Raw genomic sequence first — 27,486 nt, 5'->3', positions numbered from 1 at the left:
GAAAGATCACTGGCCAAAGCCCAGCCCTGGACAGGCCATCCCAGTGGCCCCTCCTGTTCCTTCCACCCACGGTGTCTGTGTCTCCAGCCTTCCTTCTGTGCGTGTTTTCCCTCAGAGCAAGTACAACCAACAAAATAGAAGAAAAATAACACTCTAAAGAAAATGCTGCCATGTGATTTAAGGAGCACAAAGGCAGCTTCTTGCTGCTGGAGGTCTCGGAAGGAGCCCATGTCTTTGGTCTCCACCCAAACCACATTCTTCCACCAAAGCACATTCCCTTTGTGTTGTTTCATTTTTCTTCTGCTTCCCCAACATGGGATCAAGCCTCTACCAACCCCTCCATCTTCCCTGTGCTGTTTCCTGGCCCAGGCTCCAGTGCTGATGAGTTTATTAGTGTTGCTAATTTTACCTGATGCTGCTTCCTTCTCTTCATGACAGGTTATGTTTTTTTGATCTCTCCAGCTGATTGATTGAGCTCCCTTTAATATTCCCTGTTTCACTTTGAATTCTCTTTGTTGACTGTTGCTTGTTGTGGTTCTGTTTTGTTTTTTTTCTTTAATCCTCCCACTGTCTCTTTTTCCTCCCTGGTCCTTCTAATGCTTCTTCAGCCTGGAGCAAAGCCAGAGACCATCGGGAGGTCATTGAAACACAGACGGCTGTAGGATTTAAATAAGGACTGGATAATTTTATGACCATTAACAAGGCTCACTGCTATGCAAGCCAAAGTAATAAGAGCAATCATATCTCATGGTTCGGGGAGCAAGTTGATTGCCTGCAGGGACTGAGAAGGTAATTCTGCATCCCTGACTCCCCCCAAAATATGATACAGTTGACAAGATGCACCAGGCGGGTCGAAGGGCTTGGCTAGAGCCTGACAGCATTTCCCTTATCATCTCTGCTGTCACACTCCACTGGTGTGATCAGAAACTTCTGCTATCAGTGTGGTGGGAAATGTTCTCCAGGCAGATGAAAGGCTCTGAAGTTTGGCAGATGAACCTTCCCTCTTAAGGAGCAACTGCTGAGTGACATTTGTGCTGTATGATGGCAGATACTTCACTTCCCTGGTAGTGACTGGTTCATCTGCCAGGCTGCTCCATAACCACTGACAGGGAGTGACCTTCCTAAAAAAATCCCACAAACTGTGGATGTCACTTGGGTCCTGCATTTTGGAGGTGCCTCCCACTCCCCACAGCCTTGTACACAATGGGGAGATGGCGAACCACACTGTCTTTCCTTCATCCTTCTCCACAGTGTGGCTCTCCCTGCTCCTCCATGTGTCTGAGCCTTTCCTCAGCTCCTTTTGGGCTCTCCCTGCTCCTCCGTGTGTCTGAGCCTTTCCTCAGCTCCTTTTGGGCTCCCCCTGCTCCTCTGTGTGCCTGATCCTTCCCTCAGCTCGTTTTGGGACCACGCTGCAGCCCCTGCAGGGTGTGTACTGATGCGCTCCTGCTCCGATGCTCCGAAGTGACAGCTCCTCTTGCCCTGAGTCCTGGCAGGGGAAGGAGCAGCCCTGCAGAGGAGGCGATGGTGAGGAGTGAACCAAATCCACGGGGAGCTGAGCTGCTCGTCCTGGCAGCTGTGCTGAGGAGGAGAGAGAAAAGCTCCCCAGACTGCAGGGATGGCCTGGGAGGGTCTGTCCTGCTGCTGTCGGATGTCTTTGGGTCAGTCTGTAGGTAAGGCCAACATTCTGGTTCAGTGTTGGAGTGTCCTGCACTGCTATCCTGGGCACTGAGTATCCTGTGGGCAGAGCATTCCCCGTGTGATGTGTGCCACTCCAGCCTTGGGAGCCCTCACCTGAGCCCACCAGGCTGTGCTGCCGTCCCGAGGGGAGGATTACAGCTCTGGCAAGGCACAAATTAACTCTGCAACTCATTAGAAAGCACCAAATGCAGAATAGATGCTGGGTATTCTAAGGACTCTTTTTAAGAGATCATTGTGGTGGTAAAACATAATTAACATTTTATAGAATTGCTTTTTTTAAAATGACATGCAGGCAGAGCCTGGAGGCACAGGATGGTTGATGGGCAAGTTGAGAGCTACCAGCACTGACTGCCCAGCTCTGAGGGGTGACCACAAGGGAGGTTTGGGTGGTGTGGGCTGAGCTGGTTTGGCTGACATCTCCCAACCTGTGCTGGCCATGGGCATGAGCAATAGGGGCTCACATCCTGGTCATTGTTTGCTCCCCAGTATGGCCGTGGAGCAGCAGTTTGTAGATGTCTCTGCAGATTCTTGTCATGTTTCTTCCCTGATGGCTTTGCCAGTGCAAAGGGAGTTGTCAGCAAACCTCCCCTCTTCACCCCACACACAGAGAAAGTGCTCAGGGAAGATGGAAATCTCACCTGCACAGGATGCTCAGCTCTGGCAGATAAGGTGGTTTTACAGGTTACTTTGAAACTCCAACCTCAAGCATGTTCCTGACAGGGGTCCAGCCTGGCTGCACCTCCTCTTCATTGCTTCTGTTCTTAACAGAAGAAGGAGAATGGCTCATGGGACTGAAGCAGGTTTGTCCCCAAGGTAAGGAAAGCACCAGGCCCCACAAAAGCTACACCTGTTTATATCACTGCTGTTTCCTGGCTTCACAGTTAACTCAGGACAGTCCCCAGGTCCTGTAGCCAGTGTTAAATGTAATGAATGATCTTGTCCTCCTTGTTTGTCTCCTCTTTAGTGTAACACTGTAATTAGCTTAATTACCAACAGATTCTTTTTTTTTTTTGTAACTTAAAATGGAAATTAAATTTTGCACCAGGTTTTACAGGCTGTTAACGGGAATCGAATAATCAAGCCTGACTCCAAGTCCTTGAAAATGAGTATTAAAAAAGGTCTGAATTTGCATATTCATGTTTTTAATAGGGTTCAGAAGGTATATTTGCAACTGATGAAAAGGATTAATTAAGCTTAATTTGCATAGGAAGAACAGTTTAACCCCTTGCATCCTAATAAGGCAGAGACTGACAATTTGAATTCCATGGTTTGATGGAATGGAGAGACACACAGGCTGAGAGCAAAGCAAAGCACCTTCCCTCCTCTCCAAGAGGACAGAACTAGGAGAATCCAGGATCCCAGCATCATCCTGGCACAGCTGGTCCCCCTGTGCCCACAGCCACCTCCAGGCTTGGTCTCCATCTCTCTACCATGGTGGTTTGTGACCTGGGTCTTCCATGGCAATGCCACCACATCAGGCTTTGAGCTAAACATGCTCCTCCTCCTGTTGTGAGCAGGGCAGAGCAGCTGTGACAGAGATTAAAGAAATCATTTCAGTGCAGCCAGCTCTGTCCCCTGAGCTGTTCACAGCAGGGCTGCCTGTAGCCAGCACAGGGTGGGAGACCATGGCTGGTAGGAGCACCAAAACCTCCGACTCCTGATCTCATTTCCAATTTCCTTTTTTCTCAGTGAGACTGATCCCACTCAGGGGTTAAAGGCTCTGTGGGAATGTCAGACCAGGGGGAGACTCAGTGATTCCTGTCCTGCTCCCAGCCACCAGCCTGTGACTGCTCAGCTGGTGACAGCATCCCAAAAGTCTGGGACTCGTGCAGCTTCAGAGAAAGGGCCACAGAGCTGCCTGCACCCTCCCAGCTGGCAACTCTGGTGTGGAGAAATCAGCAGGGTCCTGCACTGCTCTGTCCAGTTGTGATGTAAGGAAAACATAAGCCCTGCCCATGTCCATGAGGGGGGGGGTTGGTACTAGATGATATTTGCTGTTCCTTACAACCCAAACCTTCCTGTTGTTCTATATAACCCTCCCAAATCAATCTCTTCTAAGAATGGAAAGCAGAGTGGGAACGTTACGCTTCCCGAGGCCCTACAAAGAACAGAGCACAGCTTTGAGTCAGTGCCTGAATATTGCTAAAAAGTGGCAAAAAAAAAAAAAAAAAAAAAATCAGGCATTCATTTTGCTTCAGCAGGTGGTGTGCTGCGCTCCCCTTGTAACGCTTTGGTGGCGTGTGTTGCTAATTATTTTTGGGGTGGAATTTGCTGTGCGCAGCGCACGGGGTTCATTAGAACAGAGATGGCTTTGAAGTGGCGTTCGGAATTAATGCTGGCATATGGAAATGTTTCTTGTGCCACGGAAAAGCTGGCTATAAATGATGCATGAGGTCCAGTGAGAGAGATGCCTGCTTTGTTTACACACACCCATCGGGCCTCGTTATGCCGGGAGCAGGCAGAGGGGCTCGGCAGAGCCTTCGCAGACCATGGAGCTGCTGCCCGGCTGTTGAGCCTCTCACAGAAGTTAACACATCGTCTTTAGAGCATCCCAAATTTCCTCCCGTCAGAAAGGTGTTTAAGCAACCCATCAAGGCTGCTGCTGCTGTCTCGCAGTGCTTTCCCCGGGTCCCCCAGATGTTGAGGAGGACACGTCCTGCACTGTAAATCATCCAGGTGCTGACCCGAATGCCTCCCTCAGGTAAAATCTGCCTCAGGGCAGAGGCACTTAGGGATAACAGTGGGGTGAGGAGTCCCTGCTCACCTCCTCCTGCTCTCACCTGGCTCATCCTGTCAACACAGGGTCCACAGAGTTGTGCTCACAGCAGAGCTGGGGAATGTTTCATTTGAGAGGAAGAAAACATAAAGAAGGAGAAAGAACGCAGAAAGCCCACAAGCACAGCCGAGAGAGCAGGAGGCAGTGCCAGGGGCAAAAAGCCAGAGGAATGTAAGATCCCTCAACCCCTGTCTCCACCAAAGGGTTTTGATGATGTCCCAAAAAAGCCAAGTTCAGCCCTGTGCCCTGGGACGATGTATTTTATCCCAAGAAATTCTTTCAGGGAATTTTGTGCATCTCTTCTATAAAGCAGGACCCCTCTTGGATCACCCAACAGTGAGGTGGAAAAATAGCTCTAACATCTTTTAGGAGTTTTTCTCTGCTGCTGGGATTGGGATTGGGCAGGTCATAGGTGAACCATTGCCTTCTCCTGGTGTCTGTCCCTGGAGACCTTGCACAGTCCAGTGGACACATCCCTCTGGCATGAGGGACACCTGGAGCAGGGTCTGTGAGAGACCTGTGCCCCAGAAAAGCAGGCTCTGGAGCATAACTGCACCAAAACCAGGGTGCTTGCATGGGGGCAGCTGAAAATCTGTGCAGCTCCATTTCCCTGGAGTGATGAGGCCAGGGTTGTAATGGGTGTCTAAACTGGTAAGGCCAGAAACCTTCACAAAGTGGGTGGCAAAACCAGGGGCTGTTTGTTTGGAGTGAGTGACTGTACCTGGGGCACAATGTGGAGCCTTTGGCAGTACCTGACATGCAATGGGTTTGTTGTTGAGCCATTCTGGGACTGAACATGTGTCAGGCTGAATGGCCCCATCCTGACAAGTACCTCCTCTTCTCGGCTGCCTCCCTTTAGGCCTGACCAGGAGCAGCCTCCAGACCCCTGGCCATCCCCAGACAGCTGGGGGAGTGTGTGTGGGGCAGCTGCTTGGGCACTTCTCTGCTCCTCCAGTGCTGCTGCCAAGAAAAGAGGCTGGAAATCACCAAGTGTGTCATGTTTTCCCTGCCGAGTTTATGAAATCGCTTGCTCATCAAACACAAAAGGAACTGTTTGCTTTTTAAGTAAAACAAATATAAAATGCTTTCCTCTTCACTGCTGTCCAAAAGGCTGCCTGGTTCCCTCAGCCCCTGCACTTGCCAAGGCCACCAGGCTTCACAGGTGGGGTCTCTCTGAGCCCCAATCTCCCACCCCATCACCCACAGACAGGGACCCTGCAGATTCCATCTCCCTGCTCGTGGACAGGGGCACAGGGGCAGTTCCTGGGCAGGAGGCACCAAGTGCTGGATCTGTTGAGAGCCTGGCCCCCATCCATGGCACACTCCAGACAAACTCCCTGGCACAGGTCTGGTCTGGACAAACTCAAGGTGAGGAAGGAGGGAGCCGAGCATGAAGCTGTGACCAAGTGCTGAGAAGATTTTGTATTTTACTACTTCCAGCTGTTTATTTACCAACACGCTGGAGAGCAGCAATCGCTTCCTCATGCCTTATCGAGAAACTCAGCTGTGAAATAACTAAATGAACCGTCCCTTTTTATTAGCCTTTGGACTGAGCAGAGGAGCAGTCAGTTAATGGCTGACCAGTTTTTGAAGATGCTAAGCACATTACAAGTGCTAAGTATTATTATTTTCCCTGCAATGCTTTATTTTTCCCTCTGAATACTCATCTTAAATAACCCTTTCAATTACATTATCTGGTTTCATACATTCTGCTCAGATTAAACACGGTGCCACTTACAATTCACCCACCTCAGTGGCTTCCAGGTCCCTAACCTAATCTTTGCCTCTCAAGCTTGGGCAGAAACAACCTTTGTTCTGGGTCCAGAATCTGCCCCAGCTCTGCTTTGGCTTCTTAAACTGGAATGCATCCACATCACTTTCTGTCGGGCACTGCAACCTCTGGTTCCTTGCTCTTGCATGCTGTTTTTCTTTCTTAATAGGGGAATATCTTGCATCCTTTCCCTTTCCTTCCAGCTAAATTAGCTCCCTGGATAAGCTGTCTCCTCCCACTTGCTGGCATCTTGTGATGTTTTGGTTTATTCTTCTTCTTTATGAGGGCTTTGTGCTGTGCTTCTCTCTCATCTGACCTGGGATCTCCACCCCTTTGTGGTTTTGCAGAAAAGTGGGACTGGCTCAGACTTTAGTGGGTGAATCCATCTCCTGGCAGCTTCGAGCAGTGATGGATGGATCAGTCCTTCACAGCCACAGGTGGGCTCTTCTGGGTGTGCTGTTCTCCAAAGCCACCCTGGAGCAGGGACTTCTCCCCTCAGCCAGACGAGCCTCACAGCTGTATCCAAAAGTGTTTCACCAGCTCAGGTGGTTTCTGGAGCTCCCAGCTCTGCTCCAGCACCTCCATCTCTGCTTCTCCACCCCTGACAACTGTGCTGGGACATGTCTGGGCTTCAGGACCCAAGTGTGAGATGGTGGGAGATCAGAAGCCAGCCCACCCCTCATCTCACTGTCCTCCCTGGCTGCGAGCTCTGCCCGGGAAATACATCTGGAGTGGCCACACCAGGCACCTGCCCTCCCCAGCCCCTGCTGCCAGCCTCCTGGCATATCATACCCACAGCCCTGGAGTCTGCATCTGTCTTTTAGGAGCTGTGATCACCCTGCAAGGCTGGAGGCAGCTGTGGAGCACCTCAGGGTTTGTCAGCTGTCAGATCGGGAAGGGTTTGTCATTCTTGGGACTGCTGTGCTTCTGCCTGGGATTTCCTAGGCAGAGATGTGTGTGTGTGCAACCCCTGTGGTGGGTGGGAGTGTTGTTACAGCCAGGATGATCTGAGGATATAATTGAGATAAGGTTTGTGTGGAGAGGTAATAAATTGCAGCACCTGAGATGGCTGGGGAAAAAAAAAAACCAAAGCACAACTGATTTTGTGTACACGAGCTCTTTGTCAGCCTAAGCTGAGCTGGACACATCAGGAATGTTTCAGCTGGATGGTGGCAGCTGGTTTGTGCCCATGGCCACTTTTCCAGGGGGTTGTTGGCTCTGCCAGCCCCTTGGAGTACTCACAAGAGCTGCTCTGCTGCCACTCTTCCAAATCTCACTGCAACACAAATCCCAGGTGGGGCAGGAGGGCACTTTTGGGACAAGCAGACTTTAAGCTCCAGCTTCAGGGAATGGAAACCTTTGTGTCTTGGCTCCAAATGTGGTGGAACAAGATTAATTAATTTAGCTGCATTGCCTGAAGAGTGCCAGTGTTTACTTGTGAGACCACAGAGGAGCTTTTGCAGTACCCAGAGAGGTCTCCTGCGTCTGGATGGGCTGGGAGCTCTTGATTGCAAAGCAGGAGATGCCCAAGGAGAGCTCTGCTGCATCAAAGCAATGCTGAGAGGGAGGAACAGATTTAAGAGGCCCCCAGCAGACACAAGCTGCAAGCACCACACACAAACTGAGGCGTTCCATCACATTTCTGCAGGTCAGGTCAAGCCAGCCAGGGACCTCTGAAGGATGGAGGAGTCTGTCAAGGCTGGATGCTGTGGTGGGATGAGCCTGACTGGAGGGCTGCTAGGAAAGCAAGTGAGATGGGAGGAAATGTGGATGTTGTGTGTGGGGCTGATTGCTTCCTTTCACAGCTGAAGACACTGAGGAATATGACAGCCCCAGAGCAGAGCCCAGGAGATGAGCAAGACAATGCAGGGGACAACACTCACAGATCTTAATGGATGAGACGGACCAGGAGAGAAGAGCTCATTAGAAAAGGGCACTGCTTGGTGAAGGGAGGACAGGATGTAAGCCGTGTGAAAGCTGATAAAAGACAGAAATGGAAATCTTTTCGTCCCAAAGAGAGCAAGGATGGAGTACATTAATGAGCTCTTTAATGGCAAGGCAAGTAAAGGTGAGCAGCAAATGGCTACTGCCAGACAGCTGAGCTGAGTGTGAAAAAACAGATGTAGGTGGGATGTGAGAAGCGATTGAGCTCGTACAGGAACAACAGCACAACCCTGTGATTAACATTCCCACTGAATTATTGAAAAGGCACACACACAAACTTGGAGACTTGGCAGGCTCCTCTGGTTACTCTGCAGGGACAGGGAGGTTGCAGAGGGATGGATAGAGGCATGTTCACATCCAATTTGAACCAAGAGAAAAAACTAAACTAAAAACTGGCCTCCTGCTTGGCTACTCCCCACGTGATGAAAATCCACTTCCCTGGTACTTTTGTGTCTTCTCATCCCTTACACAGAGGAAACTGAGTCCAGAAAACTGGCTGCACCCTGGATCAGATGGTTTCCCTGCATTAAGTTCTGGGCTGGGAGTGGGGGGGAGGGTGAGGCTGAGTAAAACTCTCGAGGCAGCATTTGTATAATCTCTACCACCCTTCTGGTGGTGCTGGTGAGCTAGCTGAGAGGGGTAAAACAGAAGCTGGACACACAGGAGATATGAAAAGTTGGAGCCTAAGTAAATTCAGGTGAAGCCAAAGTCACTGCTCCAAGCCAAGGAGTTGGGTTGGTTTCTCCAGCAGCCCTGGCCATGCCCACCAGCACCTTCACCGGCTTCCGTGCCTTGGGCACTGCTGGCATCGGGGGTTGGAGGTGAAGGAGATGAAATGTGCTGTATTCCTCTCTCTGGAGAACAATATCTCAGAACACTTATCCAGAAAAACTGACCCAAGGCCCACGGTGGAAAGCCTGTGGTGAGGAAAAAGGGAGAGATGAGCTGGAGGAGAGGCTGGGGCACCCCTGAGGTGTGCCTGGCCTTGGCACCTGCCTGGCCATGGCAGTGTTGCAGCCACGCTACAAGACCTGTTCACACACCCTGGGCATTTAAGGTCGGAACAGTGCTTTTCCCAAATAAACCCTTCGCCCCCTGAAGTTCCTCCCCTCTGCTCTGCTCTATCCCCATGTGCATCCACGTGCTCACAGCTCCAAGCTTTGGGGAGGAGGGGTGGCACTGTCCCCGAAGGGCACTGCAGAGGACAGGGACGCGTTGTGCACCAAAGAGGAGCTGAAGCCAAGGCGAGCCGGTCCCAAAACACGCAGCAGGGTGCACCGGGTGTTGTTGTTGGTCCTCCCCCTGACAAGCACTCACGGATGCAAATAAATTCAGACTTGGGCTCCCAAATTCCTGCTCTGCTGGCTGTGCTAAAAATAGCCCAACGCAGTGCGTGCTGGCTTCAATCACCCTCATCGATCCGCGCTCCTGGGGCCGCTCCAGCCGCAGCGCATCCCCCACGCCTCCCCGGAGCCCTCCTCGCCCAAAGGGGTTTGTGTGATGAGGCCACCTCCACCACACTGTCCTCCACCCCTGCTGACCCCTTTCTCCTGCAGATGAGGTGATTTACTTGATTTACTAGCCTGGTCAGGGTGGTGTGTGGCTGCTCTCTTTTCTGCAGAGCCACATCCAACACCGCGAGGAGTTTGGGGCTCTCGGTTCTCCAAGAGGCAGCCCCGGTTCAGGGAAGGACTGAGCTCTAAAAATGGGCAGTGGGGAGCATTTGGAGGGGAGTTGGCTGAAGCTGCTGGCAGTGAGGAACATGCAGGAGCTGGCTGGGCTGTGGAGCCCAGGGCTCTGCTCTCCCTCTGGCTCTCCAGAGGCCCTGGGCATCTCCCAGGTGTTGATGCACGGGCTGATCCATGGGGCTGGCAGAGGGACGGCTCCCTGGCAGCCCTAGGAAAGGTGCCAGCACCCAGGCAGCCCTGCAGGTCACCGGCTTGATTCTACCAGAGCCAGTGAAGCCTGGCTGTTGTCTGGTCAGGGTGGTGCATGGGAGCACCTTCCCTCCTTAGGGCCCCCCTGCACCCTCCCAGACCCCTCCCATGGGATTTGCTCCTGGGTTCACAGCAAACTCAGCTGAAGCCATCAGGAGATGGTACCCATGAAATGCTGGGCAGGGAGGGTGGCAGTTCACACCTCCAATACCCACCAGCTCTGAGGAAGGAGGCTGCACACAGCTCCTCTCTAAGTGCTTTGCTGCATCAAGGAGGGAGCTGGGCAGGCACTGCCACCACTGCCGCCACTGCCGCCACTGCCACCACTGCCACCACTGCCACCACTGCCACCACTGCTGCCACTGCCACCACTGCCACCACTGCCACCCCGTGCTGCTTCACGTCCTGCCTGTGAACGTGGCCCTTCCCACAGGCCATGCTTTGGAACAGATGGACACACCCAGTGTGCTCACCAGGGCTGGCAGGTGCCCTCAGGAATCCTGGGCTTAAATGGTGCATGTCTATATAAAGGGACGTTTCTGTCCTAATTTACAGGGTTTTAAATAATATCCAGGCTCTAGATGTCACACAGGCTTTGTAACACATGGCAGAGTCCTGTGCTGACTCTGGGCCAGAGTGAGGATTGAGCCATGGGTAATGTGGGCTTGGATTTACTCTCCAATTAGAAGCTGTCGTTGCTGAGGGTGCTGGGAGAGGGATCAAAGGAAGAATTTTTAATGCTGCCTTGGTTTTGCCCTTGAAGACAGGTTGTTGAGACAACAGCAGTTTCGTGGACACAGGAGGGGCATCAGCAGAATGCATTTCCACAGGGCCCCAGGGCTATGACCCTACTGCAGGGAACTGTATTTTTTCCCACCCCTAGCCTCCCCTCCTCTTCACTCCAATATGCCTTTCCTGTGCCCTCTCCTTTCTGCTTGGTGGGGAGCCCTCTTCCTTTGGATGAGTTTGGGGCAGCAGGAGCAGCCTGGCTGGACAAGGCACCACTACCCTTCAGAGAAGCAGCTTGAGAACCTTGGTGGTTGAACAGGAGACAAAACAAAGGACAAAAGCACTCAGCAAGTCATAGGTGATGAAAGCCCCACTCTGTCCTTGGAGTGGCCTGTAAAGCAGCTGCCTTGGAGGGATGGAAGGTGCTGTGGACAGAGCTCTCCAGGCCCTGTGCGGAAACAGCCCTGGAGCTCATCCATGGAGTGGTGGCCCTGGGGACAGTGGGACCTCTTCCCTTTTCTTGTCTGGCTTTTTTCACAGCTCATTTTATGGCATCTCCTGCCAAGGGATGTGGACCATGGCTTCCAGGACTGCACTTTGTTTGGAGAGAGGGCAAAGGGCTGGAAGGTGCTCAGCAGCCCAGGAGCCATCTGGAGACCTGTGGTGAGGCCCCATCAACAATGGGATACTGGGTGATGCCTCAGAGATACCTTGGAGATAGAGGGGCCTGGACTTTTTCAAATTCTCCTTTTTTCCAGTTGCAGACAGCTTGCATGTGGGAAGTGTTTAATTTAGAAAGGCCAGCACTGCTGTATCACATCCCTGCGTCGGTCTCTGTTGGTTTATGACCAGTGAAATCCTGGTGTGAAAACAGAATCAGGCTTTGATTTCATCTGCCCCTGCTGTTTTACGCCACTAACAGCTTTGCATTTCGATAGCAGCTTTTATTCTAGGAGCTAAATGGGCTTCACAGACAGCCAATTAATTAATTGAGCCTCCCCAGCCAGCCCATGCCCTCAATGCCACAAGGAAGCATCTGCAGAGGAGGAAACAGAGGCAAAGGAGCAAAATGAGTGGCCCCAGCTAAAGAGTTGAGCTGGCTGCTGCCTCACAGCCAGGGCTCACACTGCACTGGCTGGGCCATTGCTCCCAGCTCCCTGGATGGTCCTGATGCCATTTCCAAACTGGTGTGAGAATGGTCTCAATGCAGGGGTCAGCTGAGGAAGTTCTTTGGCTGTCTATCAGTGACTGCCAACACTGGAGCATCTGAGCCCAAATTAACTCATGAGCTGCCATCGCTCTGGACCACCCCAGCCTCCTGATAAGGAGTCCTGTGAGACCATGAAACAGTGTCAGGAGGCGCCACTACTGTTTCCATCACCCATCCTTGCTGACCAACTCTTATTTCTCCTGGATGGGACCTCGAGAAACCTAATTTAGTGGGTGGCATCCCCATCCATGGCCAGGGAGTTGGAACTAAATGATGATAACTTTTTATTTTATAATCCTAGATGATTTTTAAGGTCCCTTCCAACCCAAACCATTCCTATGAGGAGGCACTCAGGGTTTGCAAGGAAAGGCTGTTTCAGGTGAAGGGTTTGCTTTGGTCCAGGTGATAGAGCTGAGATCTTGAGAGCAACCTGCCATGATGGCACTAAAAAAGAGAGGGGTGACCGTCAAGTCCCCCCTCCAGGTCTTGTTCACTGCCTGGTGAGCAAGACACAGCCCTGGGAAGCTGTGTGCTGTGAGCTGGGGCACCTGGAGGAGGTGGACGAATGTGCCTTTGCTCCGGCAGACTGAATGCATTCCTGGAGAAATTACCTGCCTTTTATTATGAAATCCTGATAATGGTTTGTTGTCTACACAAATAACCACGGGGAATGAACTCGTGCACTTCCCAGCCTGCTCTGTGTCTTCCTGGCTCAGCTCCTTTCTGAACAAACATAACCTTTCGCAAGAATACCTGTCAAAATTGCTTCGAAATATTGAAGTAACAGGATGGGATATGGTTTGCTCCTGGGCCCTAGTGCTCATCCATCAGGACTCAGGATGTCCATCCAAAGCGACTTGTGAGCAGGATGCAAGGGAAAAAACTCTGGCAAGCAGCAGGGCCTCGCAGGGCTGCATTTGGGGAGCTTAGCACCTCAGCTCACTGTGCTGGCTCCCTGCATTGCCACACACTCACCTGGGAGCAGGGCAGCTCTCAGACCCTCATGAAGCCCTCACTTTTGGTTGGTCATGGGGTGGGTGAGACATAGGGGCTTGTGACTCAGCTGGAGCTGATCAGGACAAAATAGTCTCCTTTGGGCACCACTGGGGCCTGGGAGTGCCTTCAGGGCCTCAACACCTCCGTTCTCACCTCATGTGAGTGTTTTAGAGATGGGGCAAAAAGCTGTGGAGTCTGGAACAGTGCTGGACAGCAATGGTTGAGGGGCACGTGGCTGTTTGGGTGGACCCATGGACACAGACCCTTCACTTTCCCTTCCAGTCTCTGAGTGCCAGGGGCTGGTCAGGGGTCCCCAGGGTGTCTCAGTATGGGCAAGCTGTAAATGCTGAGTGTCTTTAACCTCAAAAGCAAAATCATCTCTCCATTCTCTCCTTCTCTGCAGAGCAGCAAGAGGCTTTGTGCTCTAACTCATCACTGGCTGCCTGCCTTGAAAGTGGAGGGATAATTCACCCCTCAGTGGCTGGTCCCAAGGGCCACCAGTGCCCAGACACATCTGTTTAGGGGCAGAGACCAATACTTTTTGATTTGCAAGAGAAATCCCATTGCACCTGCTCAGCAAAAAGCCCCTCACTGCTCATCCCCTTCCCAGTTCCTGGTGGTGATGGTCTCCCACCTGGAATAATGTGAGGGATTCTGTTTTCCTGGGTACAAGCCTTTTTTCTTCAATGCACTTGGAAGTGATGAGAACTTGGACACAGACAATTGGTGGAAGAAATCGAAACAAAACACTTAGAAATCCAAACACTCTCCCCTCCAAAAGATACCCCATCAACCAGCCAACCAACAAAAAAGTCCTTCAAATAAAACTCCATCTCTTTCTCTAAAATCCATGATTAAAACCTGGTACAAACAGGTGAATATAGATATAGATATATTTTTTTTAGTAGATGTAGTATTGTTTTTTTCTCCTCTCTCTTTCTCATTATACAGCAAACATTGCAAATATAGAAATTTTCTCTGTACAATTAACGACTTCGGTTTACAATGCAACGTGTGGTAAAACCTCTTAGTGAGTGAAAATGTGAACGGGCCTTCAACCGGGTAAAAGTCTAAACTGGAAGACTCCGTTTGCAAAAACAGCCCAAAAGATGGAGCTCCTTCTGGTCTCTTTTTGGTTTTTGTTGCTGTTTTTGTCGCTGTTGATTTTGGAAGGGAAGGAAGGAAGAACACAAACTGTTCACAAAGAATCCACAAAATCACGGAATAGGGACTCATGCAATGCAATATTGGAAAACGCCAGACCTCAGCTCTCTGCCCGCTCTTTCATTTTCATTTTATATTCAATTTTTTCTTTTTTCTTATATTTTTTTTAAAAAATCAAAATGAAACAAAACTTTTTTTTTCCCCGCTCCACGGTTCGTTTGTTTTGCAAAGTTTGTGTTCAAATTTGGTGCACGTCTCACCAACGTGAGCACATTTTAATATCTCACTTTATATATTATATAGAATATTTATAGATTTTTTCATTATTTGTTCTCTCTTTTATTTTTTTATTGATTCTCTCTCTTTCTCTTTTTTTTTTTTTTTTTTTATAATTTTATTTTGTTTCAAAGACAGTCTGAATAAAAATAGCTGCTGCGGATTTCTTTTGGTCCAGTTAGTGTGTTAAGTCACGAGTTGTGTGAGGACTCAGGACTTTTGCTGGGCAGAGACGCCCTTCCAGTAGTCTAAGATGTCGTGAAGATCCTCGTCTTTGGCAAACTGGACCTTTTTGCGTAGGGCGTGGCCGGCTGCCATGTACTCCTCCTCGTCTTTGTGCCGCTTGCGGTTGAGTTTGAAGCGCTCCCAGATGCTGTGCGACGGTTTGCAGGTGTACTCTGGGCTGGAGGTGTAGCTCAGGTTGTGGTACTGAGGAGAGAGCTGGGAGTAGGCCAGGTCTCTGGGGCGAGGACGGGTCAGAGGCTCCAGGATGGAAGGCTTCCTCCCGCCCATGCTGTCGTGCTGCTCCCCCGGGTGCGAGCTGGGGTACGAGTGCCGGTGTTCGCTGTACTGGCGGATCTTCTCCGCCTCCGCCCGCAGGATGGCCGCGGCCGGTGTCACAGTGAGGATGGTGTCAGTGGTGGGGGATGTCTTCTCGATGTATTTGGCTTCGGATTTGTGGCCCGATCCCTCGGAGCGGTAGGACCTGGGGCTCCGTATGGAGCCACTGGAAGAGGTGCTGGAGCGTTTGGGGGCCGCCTCCATGCTGTGGTGTCGCTGGAGAGGGTGGTTGTAGCTTTCCTTGTAGACGGGGGAAAGGAATCCGTGCTTGCTGGGGATCTGCTCTGATAAGAGCACCAGCTGAGGCTCCACCGTGGAGACCGCCCCCGACTTCACCCCTTGGAAGGAGGTGGACTCGGATTTCAAGGCATCGATGCAGTTGTTGATGATCTGGTTCACCTTGTCCACCTCCTTGGCAATGGTGGAGATCTCAGCCACAGAGCCCTGGGTGTCTGGTGGCAGGGACAGCTCACAGTCTCGCCTCTCGGGCTGCTCACCCGTCCTCACCTCCATGTAGTTGCCCTTGGTGGCCTTGGGAGTCTCGCTGCTTTCAATCAGCTTGTACTGCTCGACCTCACCAGCAGAAGGTAGGTAGGGGATGCGGGTCACTGTCTCCCCACCCAGTATCTGTCCCTGGGACAGCTGGGTGATGCTGGTGGTCTCCATTTCTGGCCCGTATTTCAGCTCGATGATGGTCTTCTTCATGCTGCCGGCAGCCTTTTTGTGCTTCTCCTCCTGCTGGCGCCTCTTCCGGAGGCAGTAATACACCACGCCCAGGACAATCACCATGCCAAAGAGACAGCCCAGGATTGTCATGATATAATGGGTGGCAGTGGAAGGGGTGGGCACTGGCTCCTTGCGGTTGGGTCTGGTGGGGGTGATGGTGACGCAGGTGTGGTTGTACTTGGAGTACTGGTGAACAGAGACTACACAGTAGGTGTAATCCCTTTGTGCTACTAGGTTGCTCACGGTGATGTTCTCCTCCTTCTTCCTGAGCTTGGTGATCATGGAGGAGAAGCCGTTTTCGAACTGGGAGAGGATGTACATCTTGCTGAAGGGGTAGGGGATCTGCACGGTGAGGACGGCCGAGTTGTGGTTGAGGTGCTTCACCTGGATGTTGGGGCGCACCTCCGTCTCACCGATGGGAGTGAACAGGGAGAACTGCGGCGTCGTGCCGTCACCAGAGGAGCACTCCTCCTCGGAGCAGGGGCTTTCGGAGGGCACCGTGGTCACCTGGTACCTGGGAGGGATAAAACGAGGGATCACAGTGTAGGAGCCACCAGTGCAAAGGGAAGAGAGCATGCTCAGAGCATTGCGGTAGCCAGTCCGGCCTTGGCCTAACAAGTAGTAGCCCACGTAGTCGGGCGGGGAGTCGCACTGCATCCGGTCGTAGGTGCGCGTCATGTTGGTGAAAGCCTCCAGCCATTGCAGGAAGCCGAGCAGCTCGCAGGAGCAGTAGAAGGGGTTACTGTAGAGTTCACAGACAGAAAGCTTGTTTAGGCCCCGAAAAGTGTTGCTGTCCAGTCTCTGGATCCTGTTCATGGACAGGTCAATGTTCACTATGTTGGGGCACTCCCAGAAGGCATTGGGGGTGACGGTCTCGATGAGGTTGGCCTGGAGATAGAGGTACTCCAGCTTCCCCAGGCCCCGGAGGATGCCCTCGGTGAGGTTCCTCAGTCGGTTGTAACCCAGCTGCAGCACCTGGAGGTTGAACTGTCCTGAAAAGGCACCGTCCTCGATGTAGGAGATCTCGTTCTTCGTCAGGTTGAGGTATGTCAGGTTGCCGAAGCGGCTGAGCGAGGCGTACTGCACGCTCTTGATCTTGTTGTCGTTCAGCCGCAAGTCCACGATGGTGCTGTTGATCTGCTGGGGGATGGACTCGTAGGGGGGCTGGTTCTGGCTGCAGATGGCCAGCCAGACGAAGCCCTTGTCCCCCTCGATGAGCCAGCAGTCCGCCCGCACCCCGCCGGCGTGCAGGAGAGACACGGCCGCCACGCACATGCAGAGGGCTGACGTCGCGGCCCACCGGCGACCTGCCATCTGGAAGGGCAGCACGGAGAAGGGGTTCCTGGTCTGCTGGAAGCGGGGAACAGGACAGGGGCCGGGAAGGTGTGAGCTAGTGCTCCTTCGGCAGCTTTGCTCGCCTCTCCCTTCTCCTCATGGCTCGGAGACGGGAGGGAAGCGTCCGTGGAGAAAGCGGACCTCGGTGCCCACGGTACTCGGCAGCCAGCAGCCAGGGGCTGCTACCAAGGCCTTGGTGGCTGAGGCTGGTCCCACATCACCAGACCTCTGGCATCTCGAGGAGGGAGTCATGAAGTTAAGCGCCTGTGCAGAGGAGTTGTTCAGGCTTAGAGACAAGCCTTCCTCTCATTTTTTATAGTACTTCTCCTCGTTTTCTTTTTGCTGCACATCGTGGCGCTGGTCCCCATCTCCCTGTGCCTCCGTGTGTTTGGCTGTCCCTGCTCGGTCCCTCGGCTCACCTGCTCAAAACAAAACACAAGCACAAGCTAAGCACAAAGGAAAGACAGTCAGCAGTCAGAGGTGTTGGAGCTCCATCCAACTCCCCTCTTAGACACTCGCCTTCTCATTCTGACAACCACCTTTCAAGGAGCTTTTGGTTTATTTGGCTACCAGCACTATTCGGCAGCACAAGGGGAGGTGGTCACTGACCACTGAGGTCACCCTCTGAGCCTTTGTCCAGCGTCACTTATTTGGCAGTTGAGAGACCAACGCACATCCGGTGCACCGTCTGTCTGACCTATTTAGGTGTCTACCTGAGGAGGAGAGGAGTGATGCCCCAGAAGTGTCTGTTCCTCTCCGCTGAGAGCAGATGAAGTCTAGACAACTCGCTCTGATGTAGATTTGATGCTGCAGCGTTTTGCTGAGGGGAATCCTGACTGTCTCGTGTGCTGGTGTGCGCAGCAGCAGTGCCCACACGAGGGGTGCTGGTCGAGGACACCGTGTCTCTCTGCTTGCACTGCCATGTAGATTCTGGGATACAGCCCAGCATTGAATGCTTCTCCTGTTTCTGGGAACCTGAGCAGTCGTTTCAGGGCACTCTTTGCAAAGCCCACTGTGTGATTGTGAAGCACCAAGTGTCCTTGTCCCTGCTGAGGGATTGCTGCCTTTCTCCAAGGCCTCTCCCTCCCAGGTGAAATGATGCAGAGGTGTGGAAAACCAGCAAACATTCACTGGCATAACAAGAGCATTTGCAGAGGATGAGACAAGACCTTCCCTCCCCAGCCAGAAACAGCTGTTTGAAGACTAGGAAAGTCTTCACTACACACAAACTTGTGGGGCTGCCAGCAGCCTCACTCCCCACAAAGAAACTCATTTCTGGCTGACATTTTCCAATTTTTTCCCCCTAAATTTTTTACTAAGTATATATTTCCATGGATAGCTCTTCTTTTCCTGATTTTTAAGGGAAACAGGAAGACAAAAATGGAGAGGTGGGAAATGCACGAGCACCAACATCTCCTGGGCCATGTTTTTCCACAAGATATTGAAAATATCATCTGTGGTTATCTCTACTGCCAAACGGAACTCTGGGCTGGTAGGATGGATGCAGTGAGATGTTGTGGCAGAGAAGGAGTTGCCCATAAGTGGAGAGAAATTGAGAAAAATCCTTCTTTGAACATTTTTTGGGAGAATGGATACACTGTTTGTCTCCCTTGTCCAAGGACAGACTGTAAAAGCCAGGAAGACACCACCAGTACTCCTTGAAAACATAGCTGGTAAGAAGTGGAGGTTTCTTGGGAAGTTGTGAAGGAGATAGGGCCACATCTTACATCCAAATTGTCTTTCATTAAATCTGAAAAATAGTATAAAACCAGAAACAGTTTTCCAAACAATTTCACAGTGCCCAGGCTGGACTGTTCTTGGTACTACATACCTGAAAATCATGTGGGGCTGAAGTTTAGAGACAGATGCTATACTCTGACCCTTGTCCCAGAGAAACCAGCTTCCTTTCAAGCCACAATACCAGGCAGAGAAGGAGGCCATATTTCACTGCAGAGATCCCTATTTACCATTCTGTTTATACCTTGGTGAACAGGCCAGTAATAATAAGCAGTAAAACAGTTTATTTGGTTGGATTGTGAACAATGAGCCTGTTCCCTGGTGACAGCTAAGTTTCCATTACATGACTAACAAGACCTTGTCTCACATCAGCTCTCTGCATGCAAGACTTTCCTGCCACCCTGTCCTCCGTGTGCTGTCACTGCCCTGGGATGCTCTGGCAGTACCTGGAAGTCCATTTTAACACAGCTGAGTCCTTGGAGCCAGCGAGGAAGGGAAGAGGGACTGTGCTCCCTGGGAGATTGCAGGTGAGTGTCCCCCCCTTGCCACCCCCAAAGCGAGACACGGGCTGCAGTGCCAGACTGAAACACGTCTGCTGCTACATCCCTCTGGTGTTAGACAACTCAATTAACCTCTCTGCACTCCAGCCTCCTCTCTGGTACCGTGAGATAATGATAGAACTTCACGGGGTGGGGGGAGACCGAAGCAAAGTGCCCTGAGCTCCTCTTGCTGGGGTGAAAATCCCAGCACACACATTGTGCTGCTGGTGGAGGTTTTCCCTCTTGGTGTGCCAGCTCTCCTCTGTCACAGGGAGCAGCCTGATGTGCAGCTCCTCCTGCATCCTGAGGGGATGTGTACTGCCCCTAAGGGTGTGGGATGAGGGAATTTCTGGCCTGCAGAGCCATAAGCAATGGCTTGTCCCAGTTGTCCCTTTGGGTGGCACTTAATTCCAGCATCTCCCTGTCCTCCTCCATGGACTTGTGGATTCCTGCGGGCAAGGAAAGCCCAAACCAAGCACAGGCAGCAGGAAGGGATGCATTTGGCATATTCTCTTCAGCAAGCACTTTCTCTCCTCTGTCTCCCATTGTGACCCAACCACCCTGTCTGGGAAAACCTGGTTTTGGGAAGGCTCTGCAAAGCCAAACCAGCCTTTTCCTCACAGAGCAATGTTCTTGTCATTCCTCCCTGGGGAAAGGCTGTGGGCAGAGGGAATTAGTGGAGTGGGACCATCCAAAGAGCAGAGACAGACTCCCCACAGATCTTGCCAGGCTGATCCCCTACAGCCTTCCCCTACAGCACCCTTGTGCTTCCCCCATCTAACTGGAGGTGTTGGGGAGGAAGAAGAGCAGCAGTAAATTACTCAAACGCATTCAGTAAAGCTCCCACTGTATGTTTTCTCTTCTTTCCCATACATTGCCTATCAGCCAAGTCCTTCCCAACAACAGAAAGGAGAAATGGCATTTTATCAGCAGCCCGAGTTTAATTTCAGCTCATTAAAGCAACCAATTTGCTGGTTTATTTGCTTTACAAAGTGTGAATAAAGCGACAGCATTAAGGAGATGTGAGAGAGGAAAGAGGGGCTAATCTCCCTTTTTATTAGATTCTTGGGACATGACTGGGGAGTGGAGAAGTGGGTCTTGCTTCTTTGCACAAAAGGCATCATTGTGCATCTTGTTGGCTTCTGAGAGCCTCCATCCCAGCCTGTGGTGGGTGTGGGTGTGTGCCCAACAACACCAGTGCCAAGCATCCCACAAGGATCTAGTGGTTTAACTCTCCTGATTCATCTTTGTCCAGTTGTCCTGAGTTTATTCTCTTTGTAACACAATTGCACATCACTTTTTCCAGTCCTCTGAACTCCTACAGAGCTGAGAAAATCTGGGAATAAACCAGCAAAACTCTCACATGAAAAACAATCAGGGAAGTGGCGATTTGGGGGTCTCTTTTGCTGTTGGAGAATGAAGCAAAAGGTAGGAATAAAGACAGTGTGGAATAACAACAGAAAGGTTTTGGAATTATGGGTTTAATCTCAGTCAGAGATATCTTGAAGTGTGGCACCATGGTGACAATGACAACAGGCCACATCCACGACAAGGCCATGGTAGCCACCCAGGAAATACTATTTCTGCACAGTTACCTGGGCCCTGAAGACACTTCAGAAATTCCCTTTCCTTCTGCTCTCAGGAGGCAGAATGCTTTGACCAGCTGAGATGGTGTTGGGTTTTTGTGGCTAACAGGCCAGCAAAGGGCAATGACAACTCCCTCACTCCTTGCTCCTCCTGCACATTGCCTCTGATATCCAGTGTCTCTGCTGGAGCCCACATCCATGCTTCTCCCTGTTAATCCTCAACCCTGATGTGGTGCACTCCCCTCCTACCCATCTCTACTTCTCCAGCCCTGGTCCCTGTCAACAACCCAGCAGCAAAGAGAGATGGCTGGAATTTCGAGGCTACAGCCTGCACTGGATGAGCAGCAGCATCCTTTATCCTGGCTGAAAACCCTAGCAGGGGAGGTGGAAAGGAAAAGGCAAAGCTGGAGCTTCCAAACCCAGTGCAAGCTGGCTGGGAAATTTCTGCTTCCATTTCCCAACTAATGGCATCTTGGAAAATTAAACCAGAGCAGCAGCTGCAAGGAAGAAAAACAAAGCAGCCGTGGGGGCTGGGAAGGGAGCTGGCACTCAGTTCCTAATTTTGTTATTCTACTGAATGAGTTATTTCCAACTGTGGATTACATTTACTGAGGGAACTCAAGATTACGCGTGCGTGTGCGTGTGCACACACAGAGCAGTGATCTTCTCTTTGGCATTTCTGCATCTCCATAGCTTTTTTTTCCCTAGCTGCTCCATCTCCAGCTTCTCTTAGATCCCCTTTCACAGCCACTTGGGCTGTGTTATTAAAAAATTATCCCCACTACAAAGAGAGCCAGAGGAAAACGGGAGTGCTACATTACAAATGTGTTTGGTCACTCAAAGAGGAGGGGAGGGAATACGTGGCCAAGAGGAACCAGACTTTAAAGTAAACTTTGGTTCTTCATTATGTGTAAGATAATCTGGAGAGGCAGGTCCAAGATGGCAGATAAAACCTTTAATAGTGATGAAATTGCCTGTAAATAGCTAATGTCTCTCCTGTATATGTCAGGTGGGGAAAGGAGACGTCCAGGCAGGTTTTTCCCTCATTTGTACTCCTGGTCTTTGCTCCATGACTCCTGCTGGGTGATGCTGGTCAGAATCACAACCTCCCTGGATAATAAAGGTGCTCAAGCCTGTAAAATTCAAGTTAATTTTATATCCAGACATCTTGGTCCTAATATCCTTCACTGACAGGGTTTAGGCAGCATTTTGTGCATCCCAACCTTATTCCCAAATGCCCCACAGTGTTAGATAATAAAGTTCTTCAGTCAATTCTACTCTCTCTCCTGCTATTATTTATTATTTAAGAAAAACAGGCAAGGGAGAAGAGATATATTTTCCACTGAGGTTTGAGGAGAGACTAAGAAGGAATTAAACAGAGAGGTGAAGGGGAGCCTGAGAGAGAAGTGCCCAGCATTGCATCCAGGATAGCTTTTACTGGGACTCTGGGAGGTCACAAACTGTATGACAAGTATCCAGGTGGGAGGGATGGATAACTTTTCTGGGAGACACTGGGAGGAACAAAGAGAAATTCCATGCTTGGTTTCTATAGAGGGACAGTAATATTAGCAATATGTCAATCAATATTGCCAATATTACCAACACTCATGGGCTCTGTACAGAGCTGGGGCAGGCCAATCTCTCCTTGACTTATTCCTATTTGAACCTTGACTGAAAAAGTTATGATCTTTACTGGAGGCTGATATTCAATCCCATTTAATTTACCAGTAAACCTGGGTGCTGTAGTGTCTGAGGGGAGCCCTAGTTCAAAGCCACTGAGCCTCCAAAAACCAGGATGAGGCCAGAGCTGCAGCCTGGGAATGGTCACAACAGACCTGTTTGCACAGACTTTTTAGAACCCTTCTTCCATGGCAAGATAAATTCTGGTTTCAAATGACTATATTTTTAAGACAAACTGTTGGGATTTCAGAAAATCAGACTATTCTGCTGTTACTCAGCTGCAGTCTGAAGTCATTTACATCCATCTCATGCTGCTTGGTTTCCAGGGTCTGTTGAGATGACAACCCTATCTCATGCTGCTGTGGGCTGCTGAGCAGAAGCCTCTGCTGAGTTTAAGTAAATGCATAAATGATCTTCTTAGTGAGCAACCTCTTAAGCCCAGCTGGGGTACCTGTGCATTAAACCAGCCTTCCAAAACATCAGCATGAGTGGCAGTGGAACATCAGCTCCAGCCCCTGAGAGTGCAGTTGAGCACCCAGGGAGCTAAGAAATGTGATGAGAGGGACAGAGTCAGGGTAAGGTGAACAGGAAAAAGGTTTTAGGGGATGTAGAGAAGTACAAGCTCTGACCAGGTATGACTCTAGCAATAAGGAAGGTGTGTTTCCATGGGAGAAAGCCTCTCTAATACTTTCTTGATGGGATTTTTCATTAGAAACAATCAGTCTGAATCACAGCTTCATTTTGGGATGGTTATGCTGATGGTAGGCTGGGGAAAAGCAGAGGTCTGGTGTGGAAGCAGGAGACTTGCTTTCCCCTGTACATAGTGCTGAAGATCAAAGGATGTTTTTCCAGCACCGATGCAATGGAGGGAGCCAGCCCCACGCTGGGAAGTGGAGCTGCTGGTGTTCCTCAGCAGTGACAATCTGAGCTGAGCCTTGCCTCCCCTGCATTGTCATCCTCGCTCAGATCTTTGCTGCTGTTTGGTAAAGGGCTTGGCTGCTTCCATTCATTAACTTATTTTTGCAGGAAGCCTGCATAACCCTTTGCCTCCCAGATAGGAAAACCCAGTTTTACACAGGGGAAAATCTGGTGACGGATCTGTGAAATGGTGAGTTGTTAGAAATTCTTTTTAGAGGTGCAAATGACTTTTCGCTCTGATTTTTTTTATGGTTGTATTGGCAGAAGAACACCTCCCCCTCTGTCCTGCCCTTCCCTTGTTAAGGGGTCTCTGGCCAGAGCAACATCACAGTTTCTAGGTAGGCTGTAATGCTGAGTGTTGAGAGATGGACAAGAAAACACACAGCTCATGAAGGACTTCATGGTAAGGACCTGTGATCTCTGGTAGGCAGAACAGAATTCACCTTTCCACCAGCATGTGTGGTGCACACAGGAATTGTTATGCCTGTGCTGTCAGCAAATACTTCTGCTAACGTCTCACTGACTCGCTCCCCTTGGAAGCTGGTCCTGCTTTTCTGGTTGGAGACTTTCAGGTGTCTCTTCCAATCCAGGTTATCTTGTGATTTTAATGATGTAGCTCTTGTCCTCTGGAGCTGAGGAGCCCAGCTGAAGGCTGGACCCCCTGGCTATCCACTTTCTGAAGGGGGTTTCTGCCCAGATCTTGCTATATCTGGCAAGCCCCAGTGCCCTACAAGCCTAATTTTAGCTCAGTGCTGCAGGCTGGCTTCTTGTCATGGGCCAGGAGAAGGTTAATGATCATCTGGGCAGCCCTCCAAAACCAATCTAATGTTTATTCAGGATAACAGCATTGCAGAGGAAACCAAGCGTGACCACCTTCCCCGTACAGCTCACCCACCACAGCCCTGCTCCTGCAGGTGGCTCTGCTGGAGCAGCTCACCTTTGTCCACTCTTGGAGGAGACCCTTCCCTAGGTCAGCTCAGGTCCTCATCAACATTTCTAACCCTGCCCTCTTCACCCAAACAGATGCTGTGTTTCTACAGAAAAACAGTTTACCAGGCTGTGGGTCCTGTTGTTTCAGCAGTGGAAACACACACTCATCTTTCTTTTTTTTCTTTTTTTTTAAATATGACACTCCTCATGGGTCAGACACCCAGCCTACAAACAAATACCCATTTATTTGGGTATCTGGGAGTCAGCTCAGTGGTTTCAGCCTGGTGGTGGTGGCCTGGATGCTGCAGGTCTGTGCTCCAGCTGGATCTGGGATGGAAGTGAGAGGATGAAGGGCCGGTGCAGATCAGCACATGAGGAGGCACAGGGATGTGAGACAGCAGTGACTTTACCCTCTGGCAGAGAGCAGAGTCCACAGGATGGTTGTGTGCATTTATTCACCTCAGCTGCTCTTTAATGGCCTAATTTCAGCCATGAATTACAGCCTTTTCTTCCCTGCAGTTACTCCATCATGCTTTTGACACAACGTGAAAAGATGTGCAACAGATTCATCCCAACAACACCCTGCACCTGTAGGGAGGTGAGTGCTTTCTTGGGGCTCCCCTTGGGCCCCTGAGGGCTCCATGAAGGGATTGGGTATAACATGTAGAGCCTGAAGGCTGTGCTGAGGGAAAGATTCTCGCCCAGCAGCAAGTACTCACTGACATACATGGCTCAGGAGAGCTCTTGATGCTTCCCTCGGGGTGCAGGAAAAATTGTACTGATGGCAAAAAGTGTTTTCTGAGGCAGCCCTGAGATGCTGGTACTGGCTTCACCATCAAAAGTCCCAAAATAGCTGGTTCTCAGTGCCTTCCCAGGCATGCTGAGAGGCACTGTGAGAACATCTACTTGGCAGTGTCTCTGGAGAACACTGGGAATGTGCTTCCTGCCACCTGAGATGGTCAGAGAGATGGCTGGGCAGCCAGATGGCCATATGTGCTTGGAGCTGATATTAATGTCTCATTTGATTATGTTCACAGCATGATTAAAAGGCTCCTAGATTCCTGAGCAGGTATCTTTATTATGCCAAATTTAAACGGAACAAAGATACTCCACTGTGGGCTTGGCTGGTTAAACATGGTGCCAGAGAGTGTTTCTCTCAAGACTATCTGATTTCCCACTGGAGTTCCAAGTGGGAACAAGCAAAGCCCATCCTTGCCCATAGAGGATACTCAGCTACAGGTATGAGAGGCCACTGGCTTTCCTTTATGGTGCCAGCATGCCTAAAACTCAACCAAACAGCCTTTTACCTAAAAGGGGGCATCCAGATGCTGAGAAGCTTGTAAAAAAATGGGTTGTGCACATGCTAGACTCCAAAAGAAACTGTTTTTTTGTCTGGGCACGTGCCAAACTGGTGGTGGAAAAGCAGCAGTAGGAGCTACTGTTGCCTTAGCATGGGCTTGCAGCACACCAAGCCCTTCCTCAGCATCCTGTCTGCTCCTCAGCCAGGTCTGTGGCCACTCTCTGGGCCTCTGTTTTGCTGCTTGTCTAGAAGATATGGAGAGTGGGAAGAAACTTTGGAGTCCAGGACAACAGGAGCAGGGAGCTATGCCAATGTTTGGATTGCCCGTCCTTTTCATAAACATTTCCTGTGGAGGTTACCCAAGCTGAAAATGCAAGTGAACCCAAAACACTTACCCTCTTTGGAGGGTTGGAGTTTATTGTTAATAATCTACTGCTAAAAGGGTAACATCTGTTTTGGACAAACTGTAATGAGATTTAAACCCCAGGTGGAGGGAGGACTTCACAGTAATAAATGACTTTCTGTATGTCTAAATAGTTTTAATTTTTTTTCTGGCAGAAATAGCTGCTTTTCACCTCGGGCTTCTTTTTGCCAGCTCTTTTTGTTTAATGATTGCTATTAATTTCCAGGGTGGCAGATGGATTCCAGGCTGGTGTGGTCTGAAATGAGGAAAAACAGCCCGTGAAGGTGTGAGCTTGCTGTGAATGTGTGCACAGGTCACACATGCTGGTGAGATGCCACGTGTGGGAGTTTGCTTCCCAGGGGAACAATTGCTTCCAGGTACCTGCTCCTCCCCCCTGGGATGTTTGAGCATCTCTCAGTCACAAAGGAAGGTGAGTTAACTTTCCTGGTGACTGCTCCCAGCTCTGCCTGTTTAGACCTTCATTTAATAAAGCTGCTGATTTCAGCAGGGGTTCAGGAGGAATTCAAACCAGCACCAAGTGCTTTGCTAAATCCAAGCTGAAGTGAGCTGGAGAGAAGCACGTGATCCCCAGGACACAGAAAGGAGCTCCCTGCCCATGGCTGGATGATGCCAGTGACGGGGATTCCTCCTTGGGCATGAAATAGACATTTTTCAGTGCTTTTCCAGTGTCATTTGGATTTTATTTCTTTTTTTTTTTTTTTTTTTTTTAATAGTGTGGGATGTCCCAAACAGACAACCCTTCTCCATCCTCTGGCTGTGGCAGTAAATGTCTGCTGTTGAACCCAGCACACCCTGCCAAGCTCCCAGTACCCAAAGGAGGACTTGCTTTATCCTCTCTGCTACCACCTCCTCCTCAAGAAGCCTACAGAGCTAATCCCAATTAGTGCTGCAGTGTGCTGGGGTGCCCTGCTTTGTCTTCCCCTCCTGTGGAGCATCTCTGGCCTTGGCTCAGGAGGCAGGACACATGGACAGCCAGGTGAGAGATGGGTCTAGGAAGCAAGGCTGCTGATGGACCACCACATGGCAGCACGCTGTGCACAGACAGCTGCCCCCAGACAAGAGTGTGGCAGAGGATATGGGAAGGAGGGAGGGGTTTATTTGCCTGGGCCTGGGTGAGCCCCTGGGGAAGGAGGAAAGGGGGTAGAGATAGAAAGTGCAGCATCTCAGGTGATGCAGATAATCTCCTTTAATCTCCTGCTCAAAATAACCCAAAGTCAAGTAAAGGAGGGATTACAGGGCCTAAGCCACT

General features: G+C 50.6%; 1 protein-coding gene across 2 annotated transcripts in view; it reads right to left on the bottom strand.

Annotated features, from left to right (window-relative positions):
* Positions 1-12,823: 12,823 nt before the first annotated feature.
* The window catches only part of ELFN1 (extracellular leucine rich repeat and fibronectin type III domain containing 1), a 104,998-nt gene continuing 90,335 nt past the window's right edge, over positions 12,824-27,486 (bottom strand). For both annotated transcript variants that reach the window (XM_063414542.1, XM_063414543.1), the window contains one exon: positions 12,824-17,542. In XM_063414542.1, coding sequence (XP_063270612.1) covers positions 14,712-17,102 — 2,391 coding nt within the window. In that variant the 5' untranslated portion in view covers positions 17,103-17,542 and the 3' untranslated portion in view covers positions 12,824-14,711. The remainder of the gene's footprint in view (positions 17,543-27,486) is intronic.

Source organism: Prinia subflava, chromosome 17 (genome assembly GCF_021018805.1).
Source record: "Prinia subflava isolate CZ2003 ecotype Zambia chromosome 17, Cam_Psub_1.2, whole genome shotgun sequence".
NCBI classification, from domain to species: Eukaryota; Metazoa; Chordata; class Aves; order Passeriformes; family Cisticolidae; genus Prinia; species Prinia subflava.
The sequence above is the reverse complement of the archived record's forward strand: the minus strand, read 5'-3'. Positions and strand labels throughout refer to the sequence as shown.